Consider the following 14,562-nt stretch of genomic DNA (forward strand, 5'->3'; position numbering starts at 1 on the left):
ACAAAAACGTAATAGTACCGATAGACCGTCTGAAATCCGCATCTCTGTATTTAAATATATATTTATATATATTTAATTTATATTATAATATATATTACATTTATATTTATTTATAAATATAATATATTTAAATATTTCACGTTTTGTTAACAATGAGTCAGACTTCAACTTTGTGAGAACTTACATCTATCATCCCATCGACCGCGGATACGTTATTGAGCCTAGGGTCATTGTCATTAGCTTCTCGAGTATCTCATTATCGCGAATACTTGTCAAATTCTATCATAATCATATTTGCACTAGTAAATATCCCCTCTATTGCATAATGATAACGTCTAATGCCAAAGGGGATTCGTTTCACGCCCTTAACCCTAACTCAAATCTTAACGCCAACCCGACATATGTATTATAATATAAGTTGAATATATATGTAAATATATATTTGAATATAGAAATGCGGATTTCAGACGGTCTATGGGTACTATAACGTTTTTGTTGCCAATTACAGTCAATTAAATGTATTTTTTTCTCGGTATAAATTGATACTGTCCGCCGTAGGGTGATTGTAAGTGGTTTCAGATGGCATCGTGACGTAGGAGTGCGTAAGACGATGTTTCGAGCGGAACACGAAGGTTTTCTCTTCGCCACGTCTCGTAATCGGGTGAGTCCTGATCTTTTCTATTCGTTCTATGGGACGGTTTCCGTATTGGCCGAGTTAGCCTATTGCTTCGTTGAAACAAATAATTCTGTCGGCAATCGTTTGCTGGTGCCATAAAACACTTCGCCTGCCGTCGCTTTCAGGTCCTTATTAGCTGTTTTTATGCATAACAAAACTTTTTGCATGATTTCTACCCAGTTGCTCGTGTCGTGACATTTGATTGCTACTTTTAGTTGTCGGTGCTGGCGCTCTACCGCCCCGTTGAACGCGGTGTGATAGTCTGTCATGTGCAAATGCCTAATGCCGAGCAACCGGCAGAATTCGTTAAATAGAATTGATTCGAACTGGCGTCCTTGATCGGTCCTTATTCGTAAAGGTACGCCAAAACGAGATATCCACGTGGAAAGAAGGGCTGAAGCAACGATTGCCGCCTCCATGTCGGCGATGGGAAAGGTTTCCGGCTAACGCGAAAAACGATCGATTCACGTCAGACAATATCGGTGGCCTTGCGAATATTGCATCGCGAAAATGTCTATATGTATGTGGTGGAAACAGCCTGCTAACTCTCCGAATGCTACGACGGATAAGGATACATTCTCGGGGTTGATGACTACACCCTAATCGTTCAAACATCGAAACGAAATCCGTAGGTGTTTGCGGTGATGTTCTTCGGTTTCGGGGGCTACTGAGAAATTATCCATGTACGCGAACACGAAGTCTGATCCACGGGTAATTTCGTCGACGAATCTTTGACACGTATGTGCGGCGTTCCGAAGCCCAAACATCATGTTGGCAGCTTCGAAATGTCCGAAAGATGTCGTGATCGCGTTTTTCTTGACTACGGGGGCGATCCGAATTTAATGGTTAGCGTGAATGAGGTCGATTATTGAAAAGATTCGCTTACTGTGGAGATGTTGCCGAAAATCGTCGCTATGCGGGTTGGGGGGGGGGTATCTGTGAGGTACGGTGCGGGCATTCATCCCACGATAGTCGCCGCATGGTGGTAGATTTCCGTTTTCCTTGGGTACGATGTGCACGGGTGATGCCAATGGACCTTTCGATAACCGCATGACTCCTTGCTCGTTCATGGCAACAAACTCCACCTTAATTAGTTTGATTCAGTCCGGTGCGAGCCGGCGGTGTTTACGGTAGACGGGTGAGCCGGGTGTGGTTTCGATGTGGTGTACCACACCGGGCCGAACTTTCTCTCGTGCGAAGACCAGTGGACGAGTTAGATCCGGAAACTCCGCCATAAGTCGGTGGTGGACCGATCCACCGATTGCGGTTATGATGGATACCCCATCAGTCGTGGCAGCATATCCCCTTGATGATAATCGGGTTGTCGTGTCGAGGAGTCGTTTGTTTCGTGGGTCCACGAGCGGCCTATACTGGCTCCAAAAATCTATGCCGATGACAGGCGTTTCAACGTCGTCTACCACGAAATTCCATATGAAGGCTCGTCTTAGGCATATGGTAAGGTGCATCGCAGTGATACCGTACGTTGCGATGTGCATTCCGCTGACCGAGAACCGTTCTTAGTAGTTTTTGTTGACGTGCTTGTGTATTCTGCTCCGGTACAATACACTGATGTCGGCACCGGTGACTTTGAGGAAGGAAATCTTCGTTGCCTTGTCCGTAATGAAAATGCGGCGGGATCCCAGGCCGTCATCGTCTGCGGCACTTGCAGACGGCAGCTCGCGTTTGCCTGATGACTTTGCATCCTTAACATGCAATGCATTGCCGTGTCCACGTTCGACAATCTCTGTTCATAAACGGCCAGATGAAACGCGTTGTCACTATTTTTCGAGTGGCGGGTATGCCCGGATGAGAAAGTCCGTGAAAAGAGTTAAATACGTCCTGCCGCAAGAATTTCGGCACGTACGGTTGTATAGTGCCTCCTGATACATCGCAATATATTTCTACGCTGTGATCGGGGAAGGGTATTTTCTTTAGTCGCTGCGCACATGTGCCGGTGTTGATGATGTAGCGTAGTTCATCATCGCTTTCTTACGCGGAGGCGAGAGTTTCATGATCCACCGACTTTCCTATCGCTTCGATTCGTGACAAAGCGTCGTCCACGTTGTTGCCGTGCCCCTTTACGTACCGAATGTCGGTGGTGAATTGTCCGATATAATCCAAATGTCGGAATTGTCGCGACGAACACTTATCGAGGTTTTGGTTAAACGCGAATATGGGAGGTTTGTGGTCGGTGAAAATGATAAAACTTTTTCCTTAGACGACGTATGAGAATTTTTTGACCGCGGTGTACATCGCGAGTAGCTCTCGCTCGTACGCGCTATACCTTTGTTGTGCCGGGGATTGCGACATTGTCATGAATCCTAGCGGTTGCCAAGTATCGTTAACGCGTTGCTGAATTCCTGCTCCTATAGCATAATCGGATGCATCGACTGTGAAGCTAACAGGCGCGCCGAGAATGGCATGAGCTAACATTGTCACTTTAGATAGGGCGAGTTACGAATCGCGGCAGCTATTTTTGGCTTGTTCAGACCATTCGATAGATGCGTTGCACTTCGTTGTGCCCTTTGACAAGTCGTTGAGTGGTAGTAGGATTTTCGCTGCCCCGGGCATGAAGCGTCTGTAGAAGATGATCATACCGCGGTACCTTCGTAGGTCTTTGACGGTCGCTGGTAACGGTACTTCAACTGTAGCATCAACGCGTTCAGTTTGTGGCTTTATCCCCTCGGCGGAACCATGTAACCGAGAAATTCGATTTTGCTAACGCCGAATTCACTTTTCGCGAGATTGATCACGACACCATATTCGTCGAGACGTCGAAACGGTGTTGTTTTTCTTTTTCGGACGATATTAGGACGAAATCGTGACCTCGTGTGATATCGTCGAAGAATCGTTGGCAAGTTTGCGCTGCGTTTCGAAGCCCAACCATCATGATGGACGCTTCGAAAAGCCCGAAAATTGTCGTGATCGCGGTTTTCTGTTCGTCTTCGGTCGCGAATGGTATTAGGTGGTAAGCGCGGACAAGGTCGATTTCTGAAAAGATTCGCTTACCGTGGAGTTGTTGAGCGAAATTCTCAATATGGGGTGGAGAATACCTGTCGGGTATGGTGCGGGCGCTTAACGCGCGGTAGTAGCCACATAGTCGCAGACTTCCGTCCTCTTTTGGTACAACGTGCAGGGGTGACGCCCATGGAAATTTCGATGGCCCATCACTCCTTGCTCGATCATGGCTAGAAATTCCGTCTTGACTTCTTTGAGGCTATCGAGGTACAGGCGACGGGGTTTGCTGCAGACTGGTGGGCCCGATATGGTTTCGATGTGTTGTACTACCCCGTGTCGTATCAACTCTCGTTCGAAAACAGGTTCACGAGTTAGGTGTGGTAACTCCATCAAGAGACCATGGTAAACTGATTCACCGACAATAGTTCTTATTGACGCTCCGTCCGCCGTGTCGGTGTATCCCTTTGCTGTCAAGTGTGTCCTCGAGTCGATGAGTCGTTTGTTTCGCGGGTCCAGGAGCAACCTATAGTGACTCAAAAGGTCCACGCAGATGATGGCTGATTGGACTTCAGCTATCACGAATCGCCATATGAATGCCCTTCTGAGGCACATGTTGTGGGTGACGGCGATGGTGCGGTACATTGAGATCCGCGTTCCGTTGTCTGCGAACAATTCATACTCGCATTTGTTCGTTGATTGGCGTACTTTGCTGCAGGGATACACGCTTATATCAGCGCCAGTGTCTACAAGGAAAGACGTCAACGTCGTCTTGTCGGTAACAAAAATGAGGCGGGAGCCGATGCCGTCGTCGTCTGCCGGCTTTACGTACTGCTGGTCCCGTTTCCCTGCATCCCTTTGCACGGAGACTGGCATTTGTATGCCCGGTCTCCGAACGTTCGGTGGTAATAGCAATAATCGGGGCTTCCCGGTCCCTCTCTCGATCTTTCTCTCGATCTCGGCTGATTTCGTCTCCCCGGGTCAGGTCGCCGCCTCGATGCGCGCCTTTCCGCTCGCAGTTGGGTTATCTGTTCGCTCAGGGCGTTGACGACGGAGATCCAGGGTTCGCCTGTTCCGTTGGACGGAACCGTCCGTCTCGCCGAACTGGCTATGGTCCGCGTGTTCGCCGCGATCAAGGGATTGGGACTGAGTGTGTCCCCTAACAAATCTGAGGCAATGTGGTTCTGCCGCAGGGCCGATCACGGAACGCCTCCAGCGGGTTATCGCCTGAGGTTTGTGGGGGCTGAGATCGAAGTCGGAACCAGCATGAAATACCTGCGCCTGACACTCGACAATCACTCGGCCTTCCGTGCTCACTTCGAGTGCCTGGCACCATCGGTCGAGGAGACGGCGAATGCATTACGACGTTTACTGCCTCGGCTGGGCGGACCCGGCGTGAGAGTGCGCCGGCTGCACGCCACCGTAGTGCGAGGCTCCTCTATGGAGCTCCCATCTGGGCAGAGGACTTGATGACCAGCCACTGCAGTCTCCTGAATGTCAGGAGATTGTACAGGACTGTGGCCATCAGTGTAGTGAGGGGCTTCCGCACCATTTCGGCGGCAGCAGCGGCGATGCTCGCCGGTTTCCCGCCGCTCGAACTGCAGGCACTGAGGTGTCGCGAAATTTACCTCCACACGCGGGGTCTGTCGGACGGGGTCGAGCCGGTGGGCAACGATGTTGAGGGTCGGCGTCGACGGGCCCCGCTCGACAGATAGCGTGTCAGTCTCGACACGAGGCCGGGCGCGCCGGGGCACTTTAACGCCATCGTTCTTTAATATAACATTTCAGTTATTATACAGAATGCCGCATATCGTTTGTATAACTATATTTCATCCCAAATAGTATTGCAATTAAGCCACTCAGGAGACCAACTTATTAATTATATTTCTCGATATTACCTCTGTAGCTGTTGTCGTGTGTGAAGAAGACAAACGTCGCGTTGATTAATAACGAGTCCTCGTTGTCGTAACCGTCAGATGTATTTGAGACCAATAAGTTAAATTTAAACGTAAATGCTAAGCGTGCCACGAAGAATAAATTGTGATATAAAATCACGGGATGAATACTCGCAAACGTTATCACGTGACTTAATACACGCTCGTTAAATATTCAAATTCACAATGGATGCCGCTAAATACTTGCTATAAACTCGGTACGTAGTCGATACGAAGGTGTCTCGCTCGCGATTCAGTCGGTATATTTATACTAGCCGGGGGGGGGGGGGAGAGGTGAAAGAATTCGTATTTCCTGCCTGACGACAATTGCCGGTAGCGGTGACATTGTTTTTACATTAAGTGTAGCCTAATGGTCGAGTTACTTCGAGGCGGCAAAGACGTAATTAGCTTTGTCCTGTAAATCATGTATCGCTACACCTCTATTTCGATAGAAATATAATACTAAATACTAAAATATATCGTAAGTATTTCATATTTGAAATAACAGTCAACTTAACGGAATTAATCTGTTTGGCTCCTATTCGGCTCAAGTCACGTATGAATATATGTACAGTCTGTAGTTTTAATATTCTAAGCGTGCATTGTATGCTGGACACTTATCTTTAATAAATTTTGCAAATCTGTTTATAGTAAGTGATGGATCATTAGGCCAATGCCAAATAAGGCGACCTTTAAAAGATTCAACGAAACTTGCTTCTGCTGAACTTGGTCTATGAAGGTCGAATAGTTTCTCGTTTGTTTTGCAATTAAAGACATACGTTATGGAATGTGTTTTACTGACATACCGATTCCAAGGATTTGCTGTGCTTCTTAAAAATATTACACTCTGTGGTATGAAATATAATTTGTCCTTATTATAACCGCTAACATCTAATGTCTTTTCTGGAATTTCGTATACTAAGGCATCGCAATTATTTTTCATTTTACGTTGTGTTACTCGCAACTTTTCACATATATATGAACCAACTGGAAGTAGTTCCTTGGCACGTATTCGAATATAGTTATTTCCTGCTGGTTTCCACAAAGCTTCACAGAACAACTTCGTTTCCTCGTTCCTTTAAACAAAAGTCATATATTAGTATTACATAAACATACACCTTGTAAAAACTTTTCATTACCGGAAATCTACAAGTTCATTATTGAATTCAATAAGATTCAGTTGCTTACCTGCTCCTCAAATATTTTTTGCTAATGTCCACTCCTCCTAAGTAGAATGCATCTATAATATGCAATGCAAGTACTTCTTGCTGATGTATAAACTCCTTAGTCATTTCATATACAACTTCTGCGTATACAAGTGTATTTGATGGTAATTCTATGCCAATGTCATCGACTTGTACCCAAGAATTCTTTATATATCTATGTACGTTGCTCCTTCCCATGCCCATATAAAATGTAGCATTCTTCTTATCATCATCAGGCCCTGGCTTTGTACCACATGGCATACAAAACCAGTCATATGGTGATAGCAATGCATTTTCAATGTTAAATTCCATCAATTGTGCTGGATTAATAGTAAGGAATGAAGTATCTTTCAAAAGAGTATTCAATTTATCTTCTGGATTCATGTGTCTTGGGATTGTCCTAGTTTCATCAGGAAGTTTCCAATACTCTAGACATTGTTTGCGCATATCAGCTTGTTTTGTCTCAACAAGAGTATTATCAGCGTAAAATGCAGCAATTTTACACAGGGCCGTTATTTGTTTTCTGCCCAAATCATTGTTAGAAGCACGTAGATATTGAACAAATTGTTTCTCTCTTTTCAATTCATTATATGATACTAATCGTAAAACATCGTCATTTTCACCACATTTTAAAAGCAGACGATTAACATGCTTCAGATATTCCACAACATCTTGTGTCCCACCTCGTTTCTTCTTACATATTAAGTAACGTTCTGAATTTGCTGATCTAGAGGAGTTTGGTTTAAAAATACAAACTTCTTCAAAGCAAAGATACAGCAAATAGACTAAACCAGCACTAAAGGGTGTAAAAAGGTCGAATAATTTTGTCACAAAATCACCACCCTCTCTTACAATCATCAATGCTATTAAACATTGACAAAGATACAGTTGTTTTGAAAGAATTTCTTGTATATTTTCTTGTCCTTTGGTAGAAAATTCTCCATCAGACATCATAAAATGTACTCCTTTGCCATGGGTATGCTGCATTATAAGATTTGTAAATGCCTCTTGATTATCTGGGTCAAAGACGTCACCATTTTCTTTTGGTCCATAGTATGGATGAAATGTTTCACAAGGACCCGCATAAAAATCTTCTAATCTGAAATCATTTTCATTCTTTAAAGTAAGACCAAATCCTTTAGCACGCCATTTCTTTCGCCATAGAACATATTCACTAAAACCTCCTGGTCCAGCACAAACATCTGCAAAGTATAGCAGCTCATTTTCCCCCAAACCTCCTGGCTTTGTAAACATAAAGTTACATGCTCTATCTATATTCGCCATTTTGACAGCAGCACGATTTAAGAAAAATGCACCACGAATTGTTTCGTAAGGATCACAACGTGTCCTTGCTCGACGCACGTCAGCGTCATCCAAATTATCGAATACCGATTTTGCATTGATAATATTTTTCAATATATGTTCACAACAGAATGCAACTTCATCTATGGTCATCTTTTTAGGACCCTGATATAACCAGTGCCGCATTTCTTCTAATACAGGTGTATTAGAATTTGGATTTCTTATCCATTTCATATCTTCTACACACTTTATTACTTCCTCCGCAGGATTCCATTTAAGACCTGAATCTTCAATTCTAGGAACATGATGTCCAAGACCTCTGCGACCATGCTGTCTAGGTGCTAGAGCTGGCTCTAAACGACCTTGCTTATTTTTTCCAAGGCCGTAACCTTCTTTATATCCGATCATTCGCATCATCCTTTTGCACCTATCGAGGAGATTGTTTGCCGCTTGCATTACTTCCTCTATTCTTGTTTTAACTCCCTTTCCATCAATATCCTGCTCGTCATGTTCACTTGAACTTCTACGAATTTTTTGTCGTTTACTATGGTTATAAGTATCTCCTTCACTCTTCTTCCTTTTTGACTTAGTTTCCAATTCTTCTTGCATGGTATCTTGATGCATCAGTCGCGTAGCAATACACTAACGTGCAAGAATATTCTAATATACAGTAACAATTAACCAGTTCACAAGTATAAAAAAGTCACTTTATACACTGTGACGAAATAGTATCCAAGAAATCTGATATAACACGCATAGAAAATACACGAATCTGACTGAAAAACCACTCCGCACTTTAGACACTAACTTCGAAACAACCGCTACCAACTATTCGCAGAGTGAGACTGACCGAAGCGGCCCAGAGGCAACGCCCATGTACCCCAAGCGGCTACTGCCCCGCCATCTATTTTAACCCGACAGCGCAGGATAATACTTGAATTCGTTGTTCCTTAAATGTAGAATTTATTTGCGTCAACTATATATATAATGTACAAACATTTATAATAATTTATAATGCAGTATATAATAACATGTAATTTATATTAATTATCTGACGAACGCAATGTGAGAAAGGTAAAGATGGCGACCAGTGTGGCCGATGCGGCACTAACTCTACATCCTGTTGACGTCAATTTACCTAGTTACGTACGTACACAGTGACGCTTACGCTTTAAAACTTTTGTCGAAATTTCAATGTTATGATGAAAAACTTTTCATTCTTATAATATCTAACTGACAGACATGCGCCATTTATAATAGAATAAACATAAATTTCGTAGTTGAGAATTATTGAAAGTTTCTAATTTAATTCATAGATGCAATAATTTTTTAACGAAGTAAGCCATTTATTTATCGTCCTGGTTTGTTCTATGACATTTATGTTATAATAGCAATATGAAAATAAGGCAAACTGAGGAAAGAAATACTATTTCAAATCATTTTCGCCCATACTCCTTAAGTTCTTTACACTTGATTCGTATATAGCCTTTGTTCTTTCCGCCCCTACTCAGGCGAAACCATATCTAGCATTTAAACAAAATCAACTATGTTTCAGACCGATCGAGGAGAGATGGGATCGCGAGATAGCGCGTCAACGAGAGTCGTAAATTCCCGTTACGATTAGATAATCGACGCCACGAACTGTTTCAATTGAGTATACACTGAATTAAAATATATAAATTACAGTTTATTCATATAACTTGACTAGAGAAATATAAACTGCTAGAGCATAATTGGGATTCGAATTCGCACATGGAAAGTGACTACCAGGGAACTTTAGCCAGTCAGATGGTCGGCATATCTCCGCTACTGCCCACGAAAACGACGGCATGGTTGGCTCTACTGGAGAGGCAACTCGAAGAAGCGCGGATTACGGACGACAACTTAGGGTACGTGACGCTAACCAAATGCCTCAGCGACCAACAGCTACAGGACGCACTACTCGTTTGGCGACCGTCGTCGAGCAGCCGACACAACCTGCGGCAACACGCGAACCCTGCATCTCCGTCGTCAACGTCCTGAGCGAACAAATAACCCAGCAGCGAGCGGAAATGCGCGCATCGAATGCGGCGACGCGACCCGGGGAGACGAAATCGGCCGAGATCGAGAGAAAGATCGAGAGAGGGAACGGGAAACCCCTATTATTGCTATTACCACCGAACGTTCGGAGACCGGGCATACAAATGCCAGTCTCCGTGCAAGTGGATGCAGGGTAACGGGACAACGCGTCCATTAAATTCGGATCGCCCCCGAAGTCGTCAAGAAAAACGCGATCACGAAATCTCTCGGACATTTCGAAGCTGCCAACATGATGTTTGGGCTTCAAAACGCCGCACAACCGTGTCAAAGATTCGTCGACGAAATTACCCGTGGATTAGATTGCGTGTTCGCGTACATGGACAATTTGCCAGTAGCCTCCGAAACCGAAGAACAACACCGCGAACACCTACGGATTTTGTTTCGACGTTTGAACGATTAGGGCGTAGTCATCAACCCCGAGCATGCATTCTCATCCGTAGTAGCATTCGGAGAGTTAGCAGGCTGTTTCCACCACATACATATGGACATTATCGCGATGCAATATTCGCAAGGCTACCGATATTGTCTGATGTGAATACTTATTCGAAATTTATGATAGTGAGCTCGGGCTCGAGGCGACAACCAGTCGCCGAACGTAGTCGCGGTCAAGGGATGAACGTTTTGTCTAACAAAGGCATGAAGTAACTCTATAGCTCTCCTTAAAAGAAATACTTGGGACGGGGCACGATAGAAAACATTTCAACGATTTCTGTCCCGTGGCTCGCCACACGCAGACTTTGTCCTTCGGGTAAGATGATTGCCAGATGCCAACGCATCTTCACAGTATATGTTTAGCTGGGCGAGGACCCGCTAGGAATATTAAATTTCAGTTACACAAAATCTCTCAAATAGACAAATGGCCTGTGTCCCAACTACGGGATGATAAGTGAAATTTATCCTTCCACGAACGACGCTTCCCGCTAGCAACTTTTCTCAAGGACAGCTAACATCCTTCTCTAACCACCAACATGGAAATTGACCAATTAACAGCAACGTCAATTTCCCTCACCCTTCAATGGTAGACTTTCCTCTGCGAATCCGATGATCTCGTGCCCTTAGGCACACCCATCATAGTTTTCTTCGACGATCGAATATCGAAACCTTGCGATTACCTATCGACGCTGTAATCTCTCTAATTTGTGTCAATAATCTCAATTATTGTTACAGCGCACCTATGGCTAATTTCAACGAAGATCCAACGAACACCCCCGCCCCCAATCCTGACGTTGACCCGACATGTATATATATATATATATATTTATATTTATATTATTTATAAACTAAACTTTAAACTTATACTTTTTTTTATTAATTACTAATTCAATCATTATATTTAATTTAAATAAATTAAAAATTATTTTTTCTTAAAAAATATACATTTTAATTATTAATATTACTTACCTAATTAAATTAGGTAATTAAATCTTTAATATATATAAATTGTTAAATTAAAAAATACTCATCAATAAAAATTATTTTTAAATTAACATTATTTATATTAAATAATAAAAATTATATATTCTAAATTTATAGATTATCCCATAAATTTTTTATATAAAAATATAAAAATTTTTAAATAAATGTTTTTAATTTTTTTATATACAAATTAAATTTATTTAAAAAAAATAGATATAAAATAATTCGATTAACATCTAATTTCTAAATATATATTATAACTCTTTATTCTACAAAAGCATAATTAAATATTTTGTTCTTCTTTTTTCGAGATTATTAAATTTATAAATTATATTAATTAACCCTGATACAAAAGGTACAAAAATTATTCTACTTACTTAATTTTTAAGAAATTCTTTTACATTACTTTATCTATTAATCTAAATATTATTTCATAATCTATTACTTAAACAAAAAATTCTTATATAATTTTAAATATTTATAATATTAATTAAATCTTAAATATTAAATTTATTTAATTAAATAAAATTTTAATTTCTCAATTAAACTTTTCATTGTAAATGAAACATTTTCTCTTAAACTAAAATTTTATTCTAAAAACATTTTCCAATATTTTTACTATTTTACAACTTATTCCATAAATGAAACTGACGGGCAATTTGTACACTTTTCAAAACTAATTTCAATTTAATCAATTTTATTAAATTTACTATTAAATCCTCTTTCAAATTAATTTTTAAAATTGTAATTATCCAAAAATTAAATTTATTATAATTCATAAATTCAAAAGTACACCACATTTTGATTTGAATTATTATTTTATTAAATATTAATAATAATAAATTTTATTTTAAAATATACAACAATATATAAATTTTTTAATTCAAGTAAATCATATCGTGGACTATCAAATTAAACTACAAATTTCTCTAATAAGAATGAAAAGCCGCCATATAATTTAATATCAATGACTCTACATTTATTTGTGGCGACACTCGACCTCGGAAATTTCCAACGTATTCGCGGCACGAGGCGCTTTATCTTAAAAGCGCTATGCCGACGATCCTTAGGTGTCATCGATATCCCTACGGCTCCTTCGCAGAACTTTCGGGAGACCGCACACGTGGCAGTCGTCGCGGACTTCTAAACAAACGCGCGCGATATCGATGGCTAACAAAGAAATGAATCAGCGTGGCTTTTGAATCAAAGAGATTCAGTCTGCCCCGAGCTGCGAAGTGCGAAGGATTACGTGAAACGAGCGCTAAGCACTGATCGTTACCAAGCGTGCTAACTGTTAATTGTTAATTTTTACTTGTGTTAACTGTGTTTGTTGCTTGTTGTTATTGGACGTCAGTTGTTAAGTTAATAAACGTTTTTCGTTGAAACATCTGAGTATTCCTTCCACACCTATCACGACATACCACTTCAAATTGGTGACCCCGACGTGATTTATTCAGAAAGTGGTGGGTGACGTGATAGTGCCACTAAGTTATTCCTGCAACGCGAAGTGAAGTGCGTCAGCGCGATGGAAAACGACAATTCGGGAAAGGGCGCCAACCCGACGATCGCTATGTTTCCTCTGCTGCCATCGAACTCTAAAGGATGGTTCGCCTTCTTGGAGAGGCAATTCCGTCTAGCGCAGATCACGGATGACGAAACTAAATTCGTGACTCTAGTTAAATGCCTCGAGGGCCGTTACGTGCAGCATGGTGAAGATATACTGGACACCCCACCAGCCGCAGGTAGTTATGAGAAATTAAAATGTGCGCTTATTCTCGCACTAACCGACACAGACAACACACAGGTGAAAAAACATGTGGAGAGCGAGGAGATGGGCGACCGAAAGCCATCTGAATTTTATCAACATTTGAGGAAACTCGCGAGTCCCTCCACCCCAGACGATTTCGTCCTCTCGCTGTGGAGGACCCGATTACCCGATAATATACGGCGTATCCTCGTAGCCGTGGACGACTCAGACTCGGAACGGCTATTGCACCAGGCGGACCTCATCGCTGCGGAGTTTCAACAAGATCACCAGCGTATCTCCCGAATAGCAGCGGTAATCCCATCAGACGCCGGAACAAACGAACCGTGGGTCGCCGCATTCAACACATTGAGCGAGCAGATGACACAGATGCGAATTCAAGTGCAGGCGTTAAGCTTTAGTAATAAACGCCGTCCACGATCAGGACCACGGCAGCGTACGCGTTACCGCCGCCGTTCGCGGTTCCGAGACCCGCCGCGGAAAGACGGTCTTTGTTATTACCATGCGCCGTTCGGAGATCACGCGAGGGCCTGTCGTTCCCCATGCACGTGGAATTCGGGAAACGCGACCAGCCGTCCGTAGACGCGGCCAACGACGACGGCTTGGGTACCTGCCGTATCTTCATCAGGGATAGGAAGACGAGAATATCGTTCCCCGTAGACACCGGCGCCGACACGTGTGTGTATCCGCGCAGCATGATACGCGAACAGGTGAACAAAACTGATTACGAGCTGTTCGCAGTCAACGGAACGCGAATCGCGACCTACGGTACTATTATGATGTCCCTCGACTTATCGTTACGTCGGTTCTTCGAGTGGCGTTTCGTGATAGCCGACGTCTAGACGCCTATCATCGGCGCAGACTTACTGAGCCACTATGGGTTGCTCGTGGACCCGCGAAACAGACGACTCCTCGACACGACAACCCAACTGGCATAAAAGGGATAACCCGCCTCGACCGAGGAGATGTCCGTCAAAACCGTATACTGCGAAACGGTCTACCATCGACTTTTGGCGGAGTTTCCGGATCTAACCCGTCCACCGGCCTTCGGACGGAAGAAAATTCGACACGCGGTGGTACACCATATCGAAACCACACCGGGCCCGCCCGTCTCCTGCAAGCTTCTCCGCCTCGCTCCAGATCGACTCATGCAAGTCAAGGCAGAGTTCGCAACCATGATCGAGCAAGGAGTGATGCAGCCATCGAAAGGCCCGTGGGCATCACCCGTAC

General features: G+C 42.9%; 2 protein-coding genes across 2 annotated transcripts; one reads left to right on the plus strand and one right to left on the minus strand.

Moving 5' to 3' along the window:
* Positions 1-6,184: 6,184 nt before the first annotated feature.
* LOC125387117 (cap-specific mRNA (nucleoside-2'-O-)-methyltransferase 1-like) lies at positions 6,185-8,498 on the minus strand (the record flags this gene model as incomplete). Its single annotated transcript, XM_048414268.1, has 2 exons — positions 6,185-6,641; positions 6,754-8,498. Coding segments are annotated over 2 exons (2,202 nt in total), but the record flags the coding sequence as incomplete, so codon positions are not given.
* A 4,594-nt stretch (positions 8,499-13,092) lies between these two features.
* LOC105667067 lies at positions 13,093-13,914 on the plus strand. The gene has a single exon (XM_012320127.2). It carries the CDS (start codon positions 13,093-13,095, stop codon positions 13,912-13,914), a length of 822 nt encoding a protein of 273 aa, XP_012175517.2.
* The last annotated feature ends 648 nt before the right edge of the window (positions 13,915-14,562 follow it).

The sequence above is a fragment of the Bombus terrestris genome, unplaced genomic scaffold (genome assembly GCF_910591885.1).
Source record: "Bombus terrestris unplaced genomic scaffold, iyBomTerr1.2, whole genome shotgun sequence".
NCBI classification, from domain to species: Eukaryota; Metazoa; Arthropoda; class Insecta; order Hymenoptera; family Apidae; genus Bombus; species Bombus terrestris.

Excerpts from the sequence above, each read along its gene's own strand:
- LOC105667067 (XM_012320127.2), top strand. The coding sequence starts at position 13,093 with ATGGAAAACGACAATTCGGGAAAGGGCGCCAACCCGACGATCGCTATG.